Here is a 20,858-nt window from a genome sequence, read left to right as displayed (position 1 = left end):
ACGTGCAAAGAATACAATTTGTCTACAAAATTCCTAATATCGTGGAATACACGTAAAGTGAAATGCGAAACGATGTATGCAGACTTGTGTGCGTAAGGACTTGACTTCCGAGAGTAGACAAGTTTAAATTTGATCGGTAACTTTAACTTTCTCGTTAAGAATCTTCCAGTGCTCTCTTCTTGTTACGTCGTTTCGCGTAATATTACCTCGAAATAGCGTACGAAGGTATCGAAAGATTTCCATTTGAAAATGCGAAAATGCGCATAAATTATTCGCCCACTTTAAATACTCGACGATGCAGTGAACCGTAAGTAGTAGTGGCCGTGCGCGCGGTCTGACGAAAGCACGAGTTATACTACTGACGTGTCTCGAGTCGCTCGAAGGCCATCAAATTGGTAGGAAAATAACGCAACGGCGTGTGCACGGAACAGCAATTTAGGTGGCAAACTTTATGCAACTGGACGCGTGCTGAATCCCGCCGGTAATTGAATCTAATTCTTATTCCTCGAACGTGTTCCGTAAAGCCGTGGCCCTCGTACAAGTTTAAACTCGAGTACACCTACTCCTACTTCCCACCCTTTATTCCTTGCCTCCATTAGCCGTTCCTGTTGCTTTCTTATCCCTCGTTACGTTTGTCTTCCCACGTACTTTTCTCAGCTCGTGTTTCTCTCCTCCCTTTACTTTCTCTGCACCTTTGTGCTCGTATCCGTAAATGCGTTGGGTGAAATGATAGCCAGATCGTTAGTAGCTTACTGAGACTTCCAGAACACGGGTTTATGGCAGAAATTAATTGGCATTGTTTTCCTTCGTAAGAAGAGAAATTGTCTTGAACGCACGGTTGACGTTGCACAAATTTACGGCTGCTATGAATTCATTGGCAATTCTATTATCCGCTACCTGATTAGAACAGTCCCATTCTATCCCACGCATTCGCTTCTAAAATTTTCTTCACCAACGTCGTCGTCCCACTGCCTGTTTGAAATCGACCGATTCATCAGAGCACGGCCATTACCCAATTTATTAATCCGTTTCTTTGTTCCGGCCGGTAGTGAGGTCGCGATCCCTGCGCTTGCTAAGTTACAGCGAAAGAGCTGCAGGACACCCACGTGGGCAATTAAAATGCTAATTCTCATTGATAGGTTAATCGGCGTGTTGTTTCGGAAAGGCGATTGTTCCGGGCGCGTTCGTCCGGGATCGTTCATCATTGTCGTGTGACGTTCCACGATGGAGTTCGTGTTTGACCGTTCCCCATTCCAGGGAATCGCGCGCCCTTCTGGTAACACCATCCTCGACGCGGCGATATTTCTCCGCTGGAAATGCTTGTTTTACGAGTCTCGTGTGTATTATTTTATACGAACGAGGTGTAATACAATTCAGTGTTTGCTCGTTGAATTGCGTACAATCGAGATTTCATATGGAGCGAGGTATTAATACGGAAAGAATTAAAACGATCCGATAAATTAGGAGATACATCTGAGAAATTAAGATTCCCCGTAGTGTTTGTTGATTTTCAACAAATTTCTATATATTTTAGTTTGCCTACGACGAGAAATTAATTTCGGCTAGACGTTTTAGCTTTTGTAGCATTATCAAGTACCTCGTACTTTCACGATTTACAACCTTCAGAAGCTCCATTGGCCGCTGCCATCGTCGTCGAACAGGACCGTGAACCGATGCGGTAGAACGCACCACGTGTATTAGCGGTCCATTAAACGTGTTTTCCATGGCGAGACAACAAGTGGGCCGGGTTGCACACATAGACGAGCGTTGAAGCAACTTTGGCAGCTTCTTGTTGAACAGATTATACCATTCCACGTCGACGTGTTTGCCGTCTACGTTCGAATTCGCTGAAAGCTTCTGCACTTCCGCAATGTGGGCCTTTGTGTCGGGGATTCCTTTGACCCTAGTCTCATATCTGCCGGATAGGAGCATCCTCGGAGCGATCGTAACGGCAGATCGAGTCGTCGGCCATCGGAAAAACGCTCGAAGACGACGTTTCGTGGATAAGACGGAAGGAAAAGGATAGATAGAACCGAGATGGAAACGAAAAGGGATGATCAGAGAGGCGGAAGAAGGAACGCGAGTGAAACCAGTTCCGCCGCACTGCCATCGGTTAGGATCTTTTCCGATTTTTCTGTCGGCGAAGGCAACCTATCCTGGTGATGCATTTTCTAATTTATCTGCTGCATCGAGAGAACGATACCGACGAATCTTATCGCGCGAGCTTTGCTAAAGGTTTCTAAGATTCATAGCTCGGGCGAATTAGCTCCGTTTTAGAATCTCGCGAGAGAGCAACGGTGGAACATTAATTTCCCTCAAGGCGGAAAATTAGTCTCGATATTAGAAGTTGGCAAGAATCAGGGCGAAGTAATTGTAGCTCGTTGAACGGCGTTAGAAGTTCTTCCTCGAGGTTGTGGAAGTTTGTTAAGCAGTCAGGACTAGGGCAAGGGGTGCGAGTAGAAAAGAAGACAGGCAGAAGACAGAGGATGGGGAAGAAAATTAAAACAAGAAAATGTATGGAAATGGGCTGGATGCGAGAAAGGGAGGAATAGAGGTTTTGATGGCCGTACAAGCTCGCGCAACGGCCTGGGGTTAATTGCAAAATTAACCTTAATTATTGGCCCCCCTGGACATTTCCATTCTACTCCCGCTTAGTTCTAGCCGACAGTAATGTTGCAAGTTAGTTACCGGTGCCTGTTCGCCGAAAGATTTTATCTTTTTTGCTAGAGACGCTGTTACGTAATGTTAAAAAGCTTCCTTCGATCCTGCAGCTTGATTTCTCACATACGCCTACGATTTTGTACGTTTGCTTGTCTCTTCTCTTCCTGCAACTTCATCAACCTTGACCAAAGTCAATGCGTTTCTCGATATATTTAGCGAGCATTCGATTCTAACATTGATCATACGTTCAAAATTATTCATACAGAGTCAAATACTATCACGATCTCTAGAAGTAGTATCAGACTTTGGAGTGATAATTTCGAATACTCGTAAAAGCTTCATCAGGAAATTAATTTCTATACTCAATACGCCTCCTCGATACCTCCTTCATTTCCAGTATAACTTTGTTCAAAGACTCGTGATACACGACCCAATGTCGTTACCTATCTCATCGTTAACTCGAGTCGCAACGTACGATAACAGTCTTACGTAAAACTTTGCGAGACCTTCCGACGTTGGCAACAACTTTTGACTTTGCAGCGTTACATATTTATTATTTCGGTTGGAACGTAGGAGATTGCGGGAAAAGAAAAATCGTTGGAAACCGTCGAAGTGATTTATTGTTCCATATTTATACACATAATAAGCGAATACGATTATATCGTATTAGGTACTAGATCGTATTGTATATATATTCATTCATTTATTTATATATCGAGCATTCTGTACAATAAATAAAGACTCTAGAGCATTTAAAACATAACACGGTGTACTCCCTTGCGATTGCCATCGAAAAGTGTACAATAATTTAACGAGTTTCCCCATGCGTATATTGTATCGTCCTTTCAGACACCGTTCGTCAGAGGCGCCACGACGACGACGCGACGCCTAGCTTTATTCGATCCGAGGATGTATATACACCGCACAGGGTTTTACTTTGAACTTCTCAAACAAATCGTAACAATTCCCCTCCCCGTTCGACACGCTCGATGATCACGTTCTCGCGGGAAGCTCTGATAATTCTTGCTCTTCTTCAACGCATTGAACAACTCGCCCGAACGCGTTCGTTTACACTTTCACGAATATATTCAGAGAAAACATGCGACGTACGAAAAACATTGTCACGCTGTCTATGTAAATGTGTGAATCGATAGTCTTGCTGTGTTCCTGGTCTGTTCGAAAATCGTTAACCATCGTTATAGCTTGTACGAAACATTTAAAATTCGCATCGACAGAGAAGACGCGAGTCGCGGACGATATTGTCCACGGATAGAGCGTGTGATATGTTGGCATTGAAACGGAGGCGCATAGAAAAGAGTAAAAGTCAAGTATAAGATTTTGCACGATCGAATGTTCGTATAAAAAGGCATACGAAGACGCAAGACTGGCAGAATTCAAAAGTCTTTATAAAAAAGATCGCCTCGAACGAATCTCGGCTAAGTATAAAACGATACGTCGCGTGTTTCTATGCGCCAGTGATAACGGTCTGCGTGTATTTGTGTGTATGCACGTGTGTGTTTAGCGTATGAATATCGAATGAAAAGCGAATGTGATCGAGGCAAAAAGGTCGAACCTTTGGCCCAACCTTCGAACAACCTTTGACCTTCCATGACACGAGTAATATCTCTAACGATAGGGTTCAACTATTTATACAATCGTGCAACGTACACTGCTCTTGCTGTTGCTTCTTCGTCGTGGAATGAAATCGTCCTCGATAATCGAATCCATTCGTTAATTGCGATTTATTTAGAATGGAAATTTCTTTATCCTAAAACGGAGCTGAAAATAAGAGAGAGATGCGCAGGGAAAAATCGCGACACGATCGTCGAATTTCGTGTTTGTCTCAGCTGATGATTTTCCAATTTCAATTTCACGGTTCGCTTGAAAGTTTCCTCTCGATTAGATCACTTTCGGCGAGCAAAGAATCGTACCGATCGTGTCACAACGAAACCTGCAATTTCGTTAAACTTCCACATTACGGAATGAAAGGAACGACGCACTCGAGTCATCCGAGGATATCCGTTTCTTTCTCTGTGCACCGTTCGCTTTCTCTTCTCACTCATTCAACGGAGCGAATAGATGAATCTTATAATCGGCTACTCGATCGATCTTCGTCGAAGCGACGCGATCGCCCACGATATATTACTATTGTCTTCTTAAATCCACGAACCGAGATACATACAACATGCATTTCTATCTAACGTGACTAATGTTCACGGGAACGCTCGTTTCGCTTTCTCAAACGAGCATTATCTTAGCTGGAACAACGAGTTCTCCGAACGTTTAACTCTTTCAGCCCTGGCCAGCGTTAACGCCGACAAATTTCATCCTCGCGTGTCAAACATTTTATTTCCCTCGTGGATAACCCTCAGTAAGTAACGTATTTTGATATGTTTGTCGAAGAACGATAAACCTGAGAACATTTTATAAGCAAAACTACGATGAAAAGTAAAACCGCAAAGGCGTACCATATTTCGTAGCATATACAGCGACATGGAAAATCGGATATGTTGCGTAAAAGGAACAGAACTTTGCTTTCTCCAATTTCTTGCCAATGCCGCTGTTGTCGAGGACTGAGAGAGTCAATAGCATGGAGAATTTGAACATTCCGGTTCCTCCTCGATTTATGCGATCGTCTCACCTATCGTAAACGCGCGGTTGCACAAATTTCGAGTCCGTGTTGTTTCAGTCGAGAGGACTCGAGGGATCGGCAGCTCCTTCGAGGAACAGAGGTCCCGCGGTAATAAGCACAGGAAGAACCTGGACGAGAAAACGCAGCACGACACGCTATCCAGAGGAATCGTTCCCTCGGTGCCGTTGGCATCGAGCCGAGAAGGAGGACAGCTAGTCGACCCGCTCTGACAACTGTGCATCCTTTCTCGTATTGGATTCACGTGGCTAAATCACGAGGCCAACGATAGATTCGCGTTTCTCGTTCGTCCATCGTCGGACAGACGCGAGACGACCAGATTCTCGTTACGATTACGCCGCAGTCGAGGTTTCGTGCAACAGACACAAGTCGCGTGATCGTTAGCTGCGTTGGCAATTAAGGGGAGCTTTTCTTTCGCGATCAAAAGAGGAGTCTTCTGTTATCGGCTGATGTCGTTAAAATCGATCGTCCTTTTCTCGATACCTGCGGAAATTGTCATCTCGTTTCTCTTCTCGAGGGCGAGCAACGAGCTTTATTTATTTCGTTTCACAGGCGATCTCTCTCGGGACGGTCGGAGTTGTCGATTTGGACTCGCAGTATACGGTAGAGATCGCGAGAACTCGGGATTAGAAAGATTGTTAAAGATCATCGTTAATCGACTCGCCAAGCAACTAACGATTTACCCCGAAAATTTGATCGTTTCTTCCTTTCGATGATTACCACTACCAGGAACCGAAGAAGAAGGTGGATAGTATTCCTATTAAAGTCAGCCAGCCAACCAGATTGAAGGATCCTCTTCTGTAGACAGCGTTGTTCATGCAGGTCTCCCGGATGTTGATGTTCTTGAGGCCGCGACGGCCCAGCAGATTGTGAACGCCTCGTTTATCGCTCTTCTGTAAGATGTGCTCTCGCGAAAGCAGCAACGAGTACAGTTGATTGTCCGGGCTCCGGGAGCAGAAAGTCAACACCATGTCTGAGGCCACGGCTTTCATTACGTGCACGTTCCCCGTGAACTGATGGTACGGTCTCTCCGACACTGTCAGCGTACCTGTCGAAATCGTCGCGATCGATTAGAGATCTTTGCTTGCAACACGAATGGAAGCGGTAACGAGGAAGCAAGGAAGGAGAAGGAAGGTCTAATGTAGAGGAAGCGAGCAGATTCTGGCCAAAGGAAGACGAGAAGAAGCGTAAAATGTGCGTAGAGGGGGAGAGAACTGCGATGCATCACTATACAGTATAGAATGTGAGGAAGGGTAGTCTGGATAAAGTAGGGGCGGAAGATATTGCGAAGTAAATTGGCTGAGGGATTTAGAAAAGAAAAAGAAAGACAACCGAGACCAAAGATAGAGTTAGCTAGTAATAAAGTGAAACGAAAATAGAATAGATTGAGTAAATAAGCGACTAGTTAATTAAGAACCGATAATAAGGCAACGTAGGAATTTTAAATCAAATCCATTTTCTAGGCTCACAAGGTCGAAAATAATTAAACAAATAGTAAAATAATACTTCCGATAAAGAAAAACGAGTGATGCTATGTCATTGCAATTTTAGGTTCCACAGGTTTGTATAATATTCTTAAATCCTTTTATATTTCAATCTTGCTCTCGTTTAGCGAGCAAAAAGAGCTCGCAACGTTTTAACAAGATATTTCGCGTAAAATCGAAACCGGGAATCATGCATAGAGATAGGATACTTCTCGTATTTTGTCCGACCTAAAGATATTTTTCGATCGAAAAATTGAAAAAATATAACTGTATCGAAAATGACCGGCAGAACGTAGCAGGGTCAATGCTGCAATATACATGCAGTTTGAAATTCTGATATTGAAAATATAAAACTGTCAAAGTTTGTTTTTTATATGGAACCATCACAGCGACATCATAACGCGTTGCGTCATTCGTGCGTATCGGAACGAAAGATGAACAAATTGTTCCAATCGTTGGTGGATTTTGAATGTTGCACAACGGGGGATGAACGGCAGTTTGATTAACTCTGTGTCGGTTAACCACAGGAATTGCCAGGCGATTGTATCTCGTAGTACGACCTTGGAAACTACGAGATTTATCGCAGGATGTTCGTTGCTCACACAGAGAGGAAGTAAAAATCTATACTGTCTAAATCCGTCTAACTGTAACACCGAATTAAACGCTACTAAAGGATGAAACCTCGTCTAATGTCAAGCTTTAAACGCAGCTAGAAAACCGAGGAAGGAAACGTTGAAATAAAATTGTGATAAAGAGAACGAGATTTGACCCTGCGGGGAAAAAGTCTTGAGTCTGATCCCGAATTTTCTTCGAAAATCTTCTCGATCAAAATTTTCCCTTGTTTCTTTTAATTTTACGGAAATCCATCGATAATGTGTATGAAACTATAGGAGCAACTTGGTCTCTGCTTGCAGCAATATTTCTCTCGTGTATTCTATGCATTCCATAGACGTGACGTTGCGTCGTTCCAAACGAATGGAACCGAAGCATCGAAATGATTTGAAATCGGGGAATACGCAGCCGCGATTCAAGGGGAATCAGCAGCGGAAATCAGTGAATCGGTCTGATTATTGTCTACGACGACTGGGAATGCCGGTGTGCTCCCGCTGGAAATCTGTCACATTACGCGCCATTATGTCGTTGATGGTGTACTTACGCCGCTGATTAGGAATACGCGCAGATAGGATTATCGGATGTCGCGCTCGGTTTACGTATGCCATTCCACATATCGCATCTACGTATCGCCATTAATTTTTCTTACCTTCAATGCATACGTTCTACTTTCCCCAACGATCTCACCATTGTTATTTGCCTTTCCAACGACGAACGTCGGTTTGTGTGTTCGAAGAATTGTCAGATAATCGAATATACGGGATGATCGTTGTTTAGAACTTTTGTTCGAAACATCGTTTCGTAAGACGGGTAGAACGACTTGAAAAATCGTGGCGATCGTTCTGATCACCACCCTGTACAATACAGAGGATCGTTAAATTTGGCGTTTTTTTAAATCATTAAACGAACGTTACGTCCATGTTTGGCCGATAAAACGGCGGGTGTTATTACTTCGGGAAATGATTGTCACGCGTCTGTTACGTGCCAATCGCAATAACGTCAACAGCCAGTACTATCGTATTATTATTGCGTCGTCCATTAAGCTGTTTCATCGTGTAAACGGTTACTAGCCTTCGGGATATTGACGTTTAATCGTATGAAACTAATTGGAGCGGCCGTTCGGTCGCCTGAAATTCTGCCGAAGGACTTTGCGATTTCATCGAACGAATCATTTTATCAGTCATTTTGCCGCGTTGCCTTGTTTATTTCCGCGTCGATCCACGGCACGCGCACGTTTCCACGATGATTTGCGATAACGGCAGGTTAAAGGGAACAGCTGAAATGCCCCGGGAATGAATTCAAGACTGCTACGAGAGATCTTGTCATTCTCGCGCGCAACACGCGCCTTTGATTTATTTTTCATTTTCCAAGTCGAGTGCTTTTATCCGGACTGTATCCGTTTTATGGTAGAAACAGGAGGATTGGAGAATTGGCACTGAAAACAGGAGGCAAGCACGCGACAAACAAAGAGACGCGAGAACCCTGTTTAAAAAGTGACACGGTCGCTTTGTTTCGATAAAGTCTGTTGAATTCGTGGAATTTTTAGTAGCGTGTCAACAGAAACGTCATAGAGATATTTTCCGTTGAAATTTCCGCTATTTCGAAACTGAATTTTTCGCTAACTCGCCAGATCGCGATCTTGTTTGGTCGGTTCGCTTTCATCTCATGCTCGTTCGTCCAAAGAATTCAGATGCGACGCTGAGTCGATTATGTCGGCGACCACATAAGGAATCTGTCAAAATATGTACTATGCGATCGTATATATTACGTATATATTTTTACATATATATTTCGAAGCACGTAACGGTATAAAATTGGCGCAAGCCTGAATACTTTTGGGAAACACCGTAAATTGAACGAACAATAATATCGCAAAATTTGTAGCGCTTCGATATCGCGATAACATAGCAAAGTGCTAATATTTTACGCTGTAATATAATATCAGTTGAAATTCTATAAAAATATCGCTTTTAACATACAGCGGATAATTTATCATGAAAATAAACTCTTGCGCGCCACTGTGGACAAGACACAAGGTTCGCCTGGTAGCCAATTTATCAAGGAAGCAAAATCCAACTATTTAATAACGCTCTGTTAGGCAATAACAATTTAATACTCTGATAAAATAAAAAAAAAAAGAAAAATACAAAGGAACGAAAGAGGAGTTTGAAACGAAACGGAAATTTGGAAAGACGAGATTCGAGTTAAACGTCGCGTCGCGACCAAATCCAAGGGATAAGTTTCTAGCGAAGGAGAAGAGGTAGAGGAGGCTTCGAGAAATCTCGATCCGCGAACGCATTGTGCTCGCTTTCGCCGACTCTCAGCTGTCTGTGGATACGGGACAGAAGAATGGAGCCGCGAGATGAAAAAAGGGAGCCCGGCAAGGGGCTTTTGAAAAATTATTTTCCGCGTCGACGGTTTCTCGCGGATTTTCCCCGCCCCTCCGCGGCTTCGTTCCTCTATTCCGAGCCAGCTCATAATTGGATGGGCTGACTTCTCTCCGGCATGACCGACGAGACCACGTTCGGCTCTATTCTCGCTGACAGTTAACCGATAATCACGCCGGCTACCTGGGAATTCATTAAGATCGTTATCGGATGCACCTTACGACTTTAATTACCGCCACTGGTTTCCTACCTTGTTCCTAAGTCTCTAGAGCTCGATAATTAGCCGCTTAGAAGGCGATCGTTCGGCGGAAACTGTCCTCCCCTGTGATCGCCTTTTGACCGACTACTCCACATATTTCACGCCTCAAACCATTTCTTCCTCTATCGTCCTCAGCGTTTCTCAGCCGTTCTACATTCTGTCGTTCAATCCGATCGCTACCAATAATCGAAGAAAAACGTTCATTCGGATTTCCATTACTCGTAGTCGACAGGAATTCACAGCCTCGTTGTATTTCAGACGATTGGATCGAAAGATTTCCATACAGATATCGTTGGTGAATTTGGTTCGAAAGTCAACAAAGGTTCCAAGTTCATGCGAGACTAGCTTCGATCCAAAACTATGATAAAAGACGCTTTTACCATGGAAGTGACCGTTTACCTGCTTGTCGATCTCGTTCTTAGGAGTCGACAAGTTCTATTGGCTATTTCGTTCTGCCCCCTTTGTTCTATCGCGTTTATACGGCTCATTGATCACCAACTACGAAAGCTGCATCGGGTCAATGAATTGAAACTGCTTTGAAGCTAGGAGCTGACAACTGGTAAGCCACTACTCTTGTAGGAACAGTTCTGTTTAGAATCCATCGGACCATACCTAGACGCGATTTCCAACCAGATGATAGATCTTAATTTCCTCGATAGAGGAATCTATCTAAGCGCCAATCTCCTTCCTGTATATTCTAACTGTTAAGGTTACTCGGTGTATGTGGAATTAAAGAAACGCGTGGGTAAATCGTAAGGTATTGTAAGTATATATATTGTGAATATTAAAGTACAAAGTGTGGAATACAATGTAAGCCGATCCAGATCCTCTCGCTAGCAACGTTACCCTGAGACTAAAAGAACCCTGAAGCCAACGTCGCACGTGTACCGCTTATGGTCTGTCATCGACGCATTCTTTGCCTATGCGCTATCGATGACCTCAGCGCTTGAGAAAACCGAAGACCAGATGTAGAGTTTTCTTAAAAGTGGCGCTCACTTCAACACTAACAAAATTCTAGTCTTATTACGGAGAAGAGAAGTTTCGACGCAGTGTTACGTCGGCAACAGGAATTTGTCACGAGAATTATTTCGTTAAAAAAGAAAACGAGTGGCTAAAAGAATACCTCGGTTCGATACAAGACTATTACTGATCAGAGTATCGGCTTGATCTTTGATCTAAAAACAAATATATTTGCCAGTAATATTGTACACATACAGTTACGTACGTACGTAATACACAGTACGTATGTCACGAGATACGCGTAAGATATTTGTAAAGTCGTTTCTAGACATCGAAATGAAGAAAGGAAAAGTGCATAAAAAAGTCGTCCAAGGCTTACTTTTCAAGCTATAAATAATTCTCCATTTGACGTTAGAAACTGGAGAACTGGTAACAAAGAATCAAGTTATCACACTTACATTTCGTATGTGTCATCGTTTCTTGCTTTGACATCCATGAATCAAAACGAATAACATAATATCGTGAAACTGAGGAACATGACGCACGAGCATTCGCATTAGCGACTAGCCAATTTAGCCGCGTTTAATCTGGTTAGTTATCGAGGAAAGTATATTTCTGGGAAATCGGTTACCTCGTCAGCTTACGATAACCGTCTTTGAAAGAAGTTCGAACCGAGTAGCTCCAAGTTATCGAGCTGTTCGTTATTATCTATCGGTGAGGAAACTTCATTGGAGCAGGAACTAACCGGGTAGCTTTTTTATTTTTTATTTTTCTCCCCGTCGCACCACCAACTGCGACGTTTCACGGGGGAATTATTCTTCCGTTTTATGCGCCACGAATGGCACGGTGACTATCCTCGCGGACCGAGAAAAACCGTTCAGCAAAATCGTGGACGGCAGAATCATTGTCGGGAATTACGCTTATCTACTCGATTCTCACTCTTTTTCACAGATTAACAGAAAAAAATATTAAATCTCCACAGCTTTTTGTTAAGAACGCTCAAAAACAGAAAAGAAAAGAGAACAAAGTAGACGAAAAAGTCAGAAGATTATTCGAATTTATTTTTTCCGCTTGGAAAAAGCTCGTGAAAATTTTCATCGGTTCGCAAAAGAATGATGGTCAAAGTACCGCACCTAAAATTCTGATAAAGCGTTGTTCTATGAATCGTAAAGCACAATCATTTATGGCAAACGCGATGGGACAGTTGTAAAAAAAAACGTACATGAAATAACCCGAGAAGCGAATTGTAAGTTTGTCCACCTCAAACGATCGTAACTTTGAAACGAATGCACGAAACGAAAAGATTGAACAGCTACTTTGCACAGGAAATTGTTAATTAATAACGATAAAATTCGACAAATGAAATAAGTAAAATACTACATTAAATACGCAAATATTCTGCGAAATATGTTTGTTATTAAACTATAACCTGCTTCTAACACAAGATGGAACGCATCGAATACGAAGAATTATCGCTGTATTTCATTTTTCTCATCTTTGGATTGTAATTTTTCGATAAAATCATCGTCGACGACGAAGTATGCCATGTACGATGATAGCGTGTCGTATCGGTATCTCAGGTGCCTGAAGTAGAAATTTCGTATCTTTTGACCATCTTCCTTTGCGAATTTCACAGCAGCTAAAATTCCCTCTTCGTGTTCCGAAATTGTAATCTGTTTGAGAACGAGTTACCATTTTGAAAACTGGAGGAGATCCAGAAGCCCGGCTTCCTGGTGATGTCCGGTATCCGGAAGGTGTATTCCACAGTGCCGGCCTCTTCTACCCACAGTAGCTTCAACGAGGACAAGAACTTGGCCGATTTCTCGGCCTCCATCAGGTTCACGATCGGACAAGAATCGACTACGTACGACCCAATGGCAGGTTTCGACGAGTCGACTTTGTGCTCCAGCACCTCCACCACGTACCACTTGCCCATTATCTGAAATCAATACCGGCACAAATGGATTTATTACGTTCGCGTGCTAACGCAAACGCGCTCTGACGCGTTCCGATCGGCAAAGCCGGACTGCTGCAAAGCCGGACTGCTGTAAAGCCGGCAGATTTAGGAAACGCGAACGGGGGCTTGGAATGTTGCCTGTTGGTGCTACCCACACTTTCGATCGATGCGATTTCCCAAGATTACAATTGTTTCAATTTGTTTACAAATTGTTTGTTACTCGTTGAAAATGAACCATCGTAATTCCTTATCTTTCGTAACATTATACGAGAAGAGTTGCGTAAAAGCGTTGCAATTTCATTTCATCGAGACTATCGTCAATAATATAGATATGCCGAGTGTAGGAAATTTTCTCGTTTTTTTTAACGCGAATATTAGAAACATTTACGTGAAATATATTTACTTATTTTATATAATCGATAGTAGGAATTATTTATTTTATAATACGAATATGAAATACATAACGGACACGTACAGTGTTCGAAGATGCTCGAAAGAATCAATATCGATTACCAATGCATCTGTAAGAACGATCAGACATCCTCTTAGGTTCTCATCTTCACAATCTACCTCTCGATTCGAACATTCGAATGTCATTACCAGACTATCAAATTTTGCAAACAAATTTACTAGCTTAGATTACTTTGGTGATTCTCCGTCATCTTTCGAATCCAATTATGTACAGAAAGCTCTCCGATGTGGATTAGACAATTAGCCAACTATTATAGGTTTCAATTATGTATTACGGCATTTCACCTACGTATAAAGAAAGGGCCAACTCGTTTAAATAAATAAATAATAAATAAATATGTTTCTTTCGAGATGTCGAAGAAGTAAACCGTATATTTTTCGAACATTCTAATAATTTTTGAGAATGAGGATGGATTCTTTCCGCGTAAAATGGTAGAACATATATGTGGAAAAATGCGAGGCAATATTTTTGTAGAAAATCTCGATGTGGTTTTTAATCAAACATTGAATTTTCGCTTTATACTTCGTTATCAGGATCTTCCGCCGATTCGATGTTGAATATCGACTGCATAGTTCGCAGTTTCTGACTAGAAAATCTGGAACGAGGGAAATTCAACGAGTTTTTAAATCGAATGTCAATTTAAATCCCGGTTTTGTAAAAGTTATCTGCATAATTACGACCGAGCACCGTCCCAAACGATCCAATTTTTCGAATTAGTAGCACGTTTTCGTCTACGGTGAATTGGTAATTCGTGTATCGAAATGATTTGTCCGTTTATACGTATAACGGGAGGATAATAAAAAATAATTCTATCAAATGCGCGGAGGACGCAACGAGGCAAAACGACGGCGGTTATCGATTGAAATTAGAACAACTGGCTTATCCTGTATTTTCACTGTGAAACAATGGAATGCATGCATCCTAACCAGTTTAAAAACGCATCAAGGGAATACACAGTTTCGTAGAATCGAATTTATCGATTTTTTATGTTTCTTAAAGCATTTTGTAATTATCCGCGAGAGAAAATGTCCAAACTTGAAGTACTTTTCATGGTTCGATACGGTGTAACCTGTTAAGTACGAAAAGTAAAAGTTTATGAAAGTGTCGCGATCCATTTACCGCGATAGATTTTCGCGATCGTGAAAAATTCTCGTCGTTTAATAAACCATCGCTCTTCGGTTCCGTTCCAATAAACGTACAAATCAGTCACGAGAAACTTTTAAAATTTAAAAGCAACTTGACACGGGCTTAATCCACTTTAACTTGGCTCTAACTTCTCGCAACTAGACTGTGAAGTTTGAGGAGAGACAAGAGTAGCGATACCCGTCGTCATTTTGACGACTGAATCTTTAAGTAGGAAGGAAGATTAAATGACGCGATCAAATGATAAAATAAATGATAATTCACAGGCCAACAGGGAACGGGTTGTCGTTCGTGCCGCAGGAAATCGTTCGCTCGACGAGATAATCCGCTGACTTTAGCCGAGGAACGGATAATTCAAGCTCGTGCTTAAACTAAATTGGCGACGATTTATTGGCCGTGCAATCGGCCATGAATAAACGAAGAGAAATAATATCGATCAGCTCGAATCGGCTGGAGATCTCGTTGCTCGAAACAACATTTCGTTTATTTAGGACGAACGAAGAAGAAAAGATCTGATTTCGATATTAACTGCGTTTTGTAACGAGGAAGTCGATCCGTCGATGAAGCAATCATCTGAAATCTTCCCGTTGATTTGATGTGCGGATAATTGAAAGTAAACGTATGCCACTTCGATTAATAATTAATACCGTAATCACGATGGGTATGAGAGATGAAGCCGCGAGCATTTCCATCAGATCGCGTGATTCCTAAATGAATTTTACGTCGAATTAATCGTGATATCTATATTCGAAAACAACGGGTATAACGATAGCCAATTAACGAAGCTAGCTCGAATCCAGTTAACGCTATGTTGCTGTAATCCAGGCTTTATTCCATTCGCAAGAAATATTTCACTATTCTCGAGTATTGAAATCGTGCCGACCAATGAAGCCACGAAAGTAATAAGATCCCGAGTGGTAATTAGTCGACAGTTAACCGTGCTCGCTGCAAACAACCGCATCGTTGTCGAAAACTTCTCTTTGACCAATACTCTCCAATAGCGTGCGCTCGATTTGCCTCGTTTCTCTCGGCAAACGCAATTTCGCCCGAAAAGTAACGTAATTTCATTCGCCATGGCTGTTGTTCACCAACTTACCAGGCTGGACCATACTCGCCGACATACTCGTTGCTATTGCGCTAAAAAAGTTGACAATAACGGGGCCGCGATCTGTACGCAAAATAATTAAAATAACAAATGCCTGGTACTGGACGAGCTGAGCGTGAAAATGCTCATCGGCGAACACAGAGTACACGGCGGAACCAGAGACGCATAGGGACGATTTATTAAAGTTACACCGCGGCCTGATACACCGACCGGCCATTCGTTCCGGCCCGCACGCGGTATTGCTATGGAAAACGGACTTTAAACTGGACTTCATAGTGGCGCGTAATTGCGACGCCCGGCTTTTATGAAAGGGGGCAGACGCATACTTTCCACCACGGGCCCTTCGTTTCTCCCGCGGATATTTCGCAACAAGCCGCGCCAGAGATGGCCAACGGCGGATTCATTTTTCAAGGGTAATTACACGCTCCGCTACTTCTCTCGCTCGTTTATCACGGGATATTAGAATATAATTGCCAGCCATACGCGCGCGCGCGCGCGCTTTCCCATTGTCGACGACACGATCGAAAAGTCGTTCTTGTTGGTCGAGGAATTGTAAGGTAGTTTGCAGATGTACCAACTATCCGAAACCCCTAGAAATTGGAAAAAGATTCATTCGTGAGATATGCGCCCTTTAGGCTGCGGACTAATTCGAACGTCACGCCATGTGTTGGTATTTGTCTGTATTTTACGCAACTTAATAACTTTAACAATCATAGGAATCGTTTTTAACCGGGAAACGCGTAGCTTTGCGCGTTCCTTTTGTTTGTTCCTGTTGGGAAATTGGATAGCGGCATCGAAAGGTTCGTTGCAATTGCTACGACGCGTGTTTATAATGGAACGACGATAGTGGGGAGGGAGTAGAACGCAACGTCGAAGCAACGGCGAAATATTTCCACATACCCGTGGGCAAATTCGCCTGTTCATTACTTTAATTGGTTCACGGTCCACTCTGAAATTACGCAGCCTCTAATATACGCGAGAGCGATTGTCGTGCGGTGTACGCGCGACCTGATTAAACATTGCCTTCGATGTACGCGAAATGACTAGTAATTGACTCGTCGTGCATGCATCGTTACATTTATTTGGGAGAATGTCTAAGAATTATAAAAGGATAAATGGATAGTTTGTTAAATATTCGTATAAATAACGCTGAATACGATAGGTGATTGCCCGATGTCTGATTATTGGTGGTGTTATATCACTTAATATCCTTTCTTCGGTTCTTTTTCGACAGAGATTCCATTGGATCTTTTTGTTACGTTCGTTATTGGATAAGTTGCCTTTTAATTGTTGAAAATCCTGTTCTGTTTTTGTTGAAAAGTCTTGTTTCTTTGCAGGTGTTACTCTTACACTTTTGTCTTGTCGAAAATGGCTGATGTTGCAGGTATTGGTCTTTCATTACTAACTTTGTCAACGCTATTGCGTTCTTCCTTTATTATTGGAGTTCCTTCTGTTTAATGTACTTGCAACTGTATTACATTTTTATCGCTGAAAAGTTCTTAATTTAATACCCTTCGACTGGATTTTTATTATTGGAATTCTTTCCTGATACAGAGCGTGTGTCGAAGTCTTTTTCTAATATTAAAATTCATTTTCTGAATTCCTTTTATAATTGTCCAAGTTATTTAATTTCGTTCGCTTTAACAGAACTACAGAGCCATCAAGTCGCCCTTTTTCAACGCGGGAATTTTCCCTTTGCTCCGCTTGCATCGTACTTCTATCGACGAGGTTCATGCTCGGCACTCCCGTACGACTTCTTTTACTACTCAAGTCTCTCCTTGATGTCGTGGCACTGTCGTTCTTGAGTGTCCTTGGAATTCCTCATAGAATTCTTCCAGTAGCAGAATCACACCTCCGAATGTAGAAAGTTTTCATTGTTGCCATTTTCATTACAGCGAAAAGTACTCCAGAAAGGCACTGCTGAGGAGAACACGCAATAAATTATCTTTCTAATCAGCGATCCCTGTTGGAAACTGTCCATAGCGGTGTAGTTGAAACCGCGAGATAATCGCGCAGAAACTCGTAAAAAATATTCTGTAGTCGTGAGGAAGAATTTTTGAAAAAGTCACAAAGACCAGTAGACCATCGATTAAAAATTCGAGGACTCGTGCATCGGATTCGAGCCATCCATAAAACGTTCGTGGTCATTCAATTTTCCGCAAACGCCCACGAATGACGCGTACAACATGGCACGTGGTTGGTAGCAAGTGTTCCGGCTTCGCACCCGGTTCTAGTATTGCTTAATTGAGCATATCAGGAAATATAGCAGAGTATTTCTTATCGACTTTACATTGTGCTCGATACATAGCCATCCACCTATACACTATCGGTTGCCATAACGGTATATCGATTGGCACGCGAATTTATGTCAATATTATCGGATATCGGCTAGTGAATTGTAGCAAACATTTCACGACTTAGGTTTTTCTATATCTCTGTCCTTCTGCACCATAAACGTCGTATCTATTATTTTGTTAATCCCCGTTTAATGGTATACTCCGACTATCCACCGTCCACTCGGCTGACGTTGATTTACGCTAATTTTCCACCGCGCAATAAAGGCAAGCCAGCGCGACCCTTGACATCCATGGTGAATTTTGCAAGCGTTTTCGCTAGTCTACCTCGTAAAAGAACGTTGTTCGAGCCGAGCGACTACGCGGTAAATGAAGCAATATCGTTGATAAATGAGACGACGATTCTCAGCCAACGAGACGAAACTCGAACGGGATTCGATCGTGTATAAGAAATAAATCTGGAAATAGCAGAATTACGACATCAACGAGCACCTGGCGTTATTGTAAATTGTTTTAATCTCAGGGTATTACTTTTAAAGTATAGCGAATATATAAGACACGTTTGACTTTTTACGAGACTGCCAGTAATTGGAATACTCTGATGTAAATAACGAAGAGTACGGTTTCCTTTTTATCTCGTACATACATTAGGGAGAATTATATCTATTTCATAGTTTTCCTGCTGTTTTATCCTCTTCTCTGCGTCTTTTCTTCTTGAACACTCGACGGAAAAAACAGAGACCGTGCAGTGGCACCGCCGGAGGATATGTAACTTCTTGCGACGCAACAGAATTCAGCGCAAGTGGAAATTTATAGTTCATGGAGCAGCGTGCTGGCAATAATATTTTGCCTGTTTCCGGCGGTTTCCCCTCCCCTCTTTATCTTTCTCAGCACTTGGCAAAAGGAGAGACGCGCCAAGCGAGCCAACTTTAATTTCTGCTCGTGGAATAATTATTTTCCAGAAGATCCGTGTATCGTTAAACTTTTTGAAGGTACATCCTCGGCAATAAGCATGAAAATGATATTACGCCAGGCTCTCTTACTCTTTCGCGCTCTCTATTTCTTTCGTCGAAGAACGCGAGATATTCCACCAAGTAAATCATCGTTACGATAATTTTTCTCGTTGAGAAGGGGAAGAGCGCTTTAGGCTGGGCGATCCTCGCGAAATCGCGCTTCGATCTCGCGAGATTAATCCGCTCAATAAATCACTCGATTGACGAACAGCGTCTAAGCGTCGCGCGGTTCGATACGAGAATATTGCAGCAAAGTGCAAAGCCATCGTATCGCGAATGTTGATTTAGTAACTTTTGACTTCTACTTCCGCGACGACGGCACGTGTGAGCACGCGGTGCCGCAGCATTTCGACACGTTGCGTTGCGTTGCACATTGCGGAAAGCACCGGAGAAATTTAATAATGTCACCGTGCTGGATGCACGTGCGAACGTCCGCTGTTTTCTTATTATATACTGCGAATCGTTACAATTCTTTCGTTTATCGAACTTACCTAACCGATCGATATTTTCATTATCGTCATTTATTTATTTATTTAACGAACGGCGTAAAGTTTCATTAATGTACAAGCATTGTTACACAAGAAATCTATTATTACACATGCAATCTGTGAAGAGACAGATCTGGGAAACTAATATCGTATTATTTTTCATAATTTTTATACAGGAAAAACTTTATCAGCTATCCTGTTTTTCCTAATGAAATTCACCTGTTGGAATATTTAAGACACTCCGTGTCTTTTGCCTTTCGAGTGAAGCTATATTATACAGGTTATCACGTGTTAAGGTTATTCGATGTATGTGGAATTAAAGAAACGCGTGTGTAAATTGTAAGGTATTGTAAGTATATATATATTGTGAATATTAAAGTACAAAGTGTGGAATACAATGTAAGCTGGTCTAGATCCGCACGCTAGTGTCACGAATCAATTTTCCTTTTTTACCATGTGGCACGCCAGATGTGACGGTCCTTGCGAGATTCCCCGTAGTCCGGACGCCAAGACCTATCTATTGTTCTATTAACTCGCAACAGGCCTAGGAAGACGACATAAACCGAATCTGTTCAGTTTCAGTTTCCTTCACGTAAACATTTTCGGTTTATGTTTGTTGCACGCTCTTACCTAATACGGAGAAAGCGGGTGTCTGGCAAGATAAGAGTTTTCCCATGAACAAGGATGCCCACGAGCCATATCTAGCTCTCCTTGTCTTTACTACCTAATTCATTTACCAATGGGCATCGCGGATCATTACCCTCACTTTTCCACCAAAAAGTGTGGACAACGAATCCGCGTTCTGAATTTCAAAGGGAACACCCACACCGAGTTTTCCTCAGTAAGAGCAGTAGAGCAGTCAGATAGTCTTGAACGGTCACGTCTAGAGCTCGGAAGTGTATTGTAAACAAAAGAGAAAAATAAAAGTTTCTTTTCTCCTTAAATTCATTATTATTTTACGTGACACTAGCAACGTTACCCTGAGACTAAAAGAACCCTGAAGCCAACGTCGCACGTGTACCGCTTATGGTCTGTCATCGACGCATTCTTTTGTCTATGCGCTATCGACGACCTCAGCGCTTGAGAAAACCGAAGACCAGATGTAGAGTTTTCTTAGACATCGCGAAATACCAATTAGATATTTTGCATTAAATGAAGACAAACAAGAACGGTAGGAAGAAAATGATGCAACTCCAAGTTTCTTCAATTCTGAACTGGTGGGTGAAGGAGACTCGAACACCGTAGAAGGGTTAAACGTGGAAGGGTTAAATAAGATGATATCGAATCGAACGATTCGAACGAAAGCAATTAGAAAGTTCCAGCTTGCCATCTGCGCTGCATGAACTCTGTGAGAACTGGATGGGAAACCACCG

At 42.3% G+C, this 20,858-nt stretch overlaps 2 protein-coding genes across 2 annotated transcripts in view; both read right to left on the bottom strand.

The window, feature by feature from the left end:
- Window positions 1–3,263: 3,263 nt before the first annotated feature.
- Window positions 3,264–20,858, bottom strand: part of LOC132906031 (uncharacterized) — a 57,639-nt gene continuing 40,044 nt past the window's right edge. Inside the window, exons 2-3 of the mRNA XM_060957868.1 lie at window positions 12,706–12,952; window positions 3,264–6,359 (exon numbers count right to left, since the gene is read on the bottom strand). Coding sequence (XP_060813851.1) covers window positions 6,034–6,359; window positions 12,706–12,952 — 573 coding nt within the window. The 3' untranslated portion in view covers window positions 3,264–6,033. The remainder of the gene's footprint in view (window positions 6,360–12,705; window positions 12,953–20,858) is intronic.
- Window positions 7,007–20,858, bottom strand: part of LOC132906030 (uncharacterized) — a 171,758-nt gene continuing 157,906 nt past the window's right edge. Inside the window, exon 7 of the mRNA XM_060957867.1 lies at window positions 7,007–7,016. The gene's annotated coding sequence lies outside the window, so the exon portion shown is untranslated. The remainder of the gene's footprint in view (window positions 7,017–20,858) is intronic.

This window comes from Bombus pascuorum, chromosome 4 (genome assembly GCF_905332965.1).
Source record: "Bombus pascuorum chromosome 4, iyBomPasc1.1, whole genome shotgun sequence".
In the NCBI taxonomy this organism is placed as follows: Eukaryota; Metazoa; Arthropoda; class Insecta; order Hymenoptera; family Apidae; genus Bombus; species Bombus pascuorum.
Note: the sequence above shows the minus strand (reverse complement) of the source record. Positions and strands in the feature narration are given on the sequence as shown.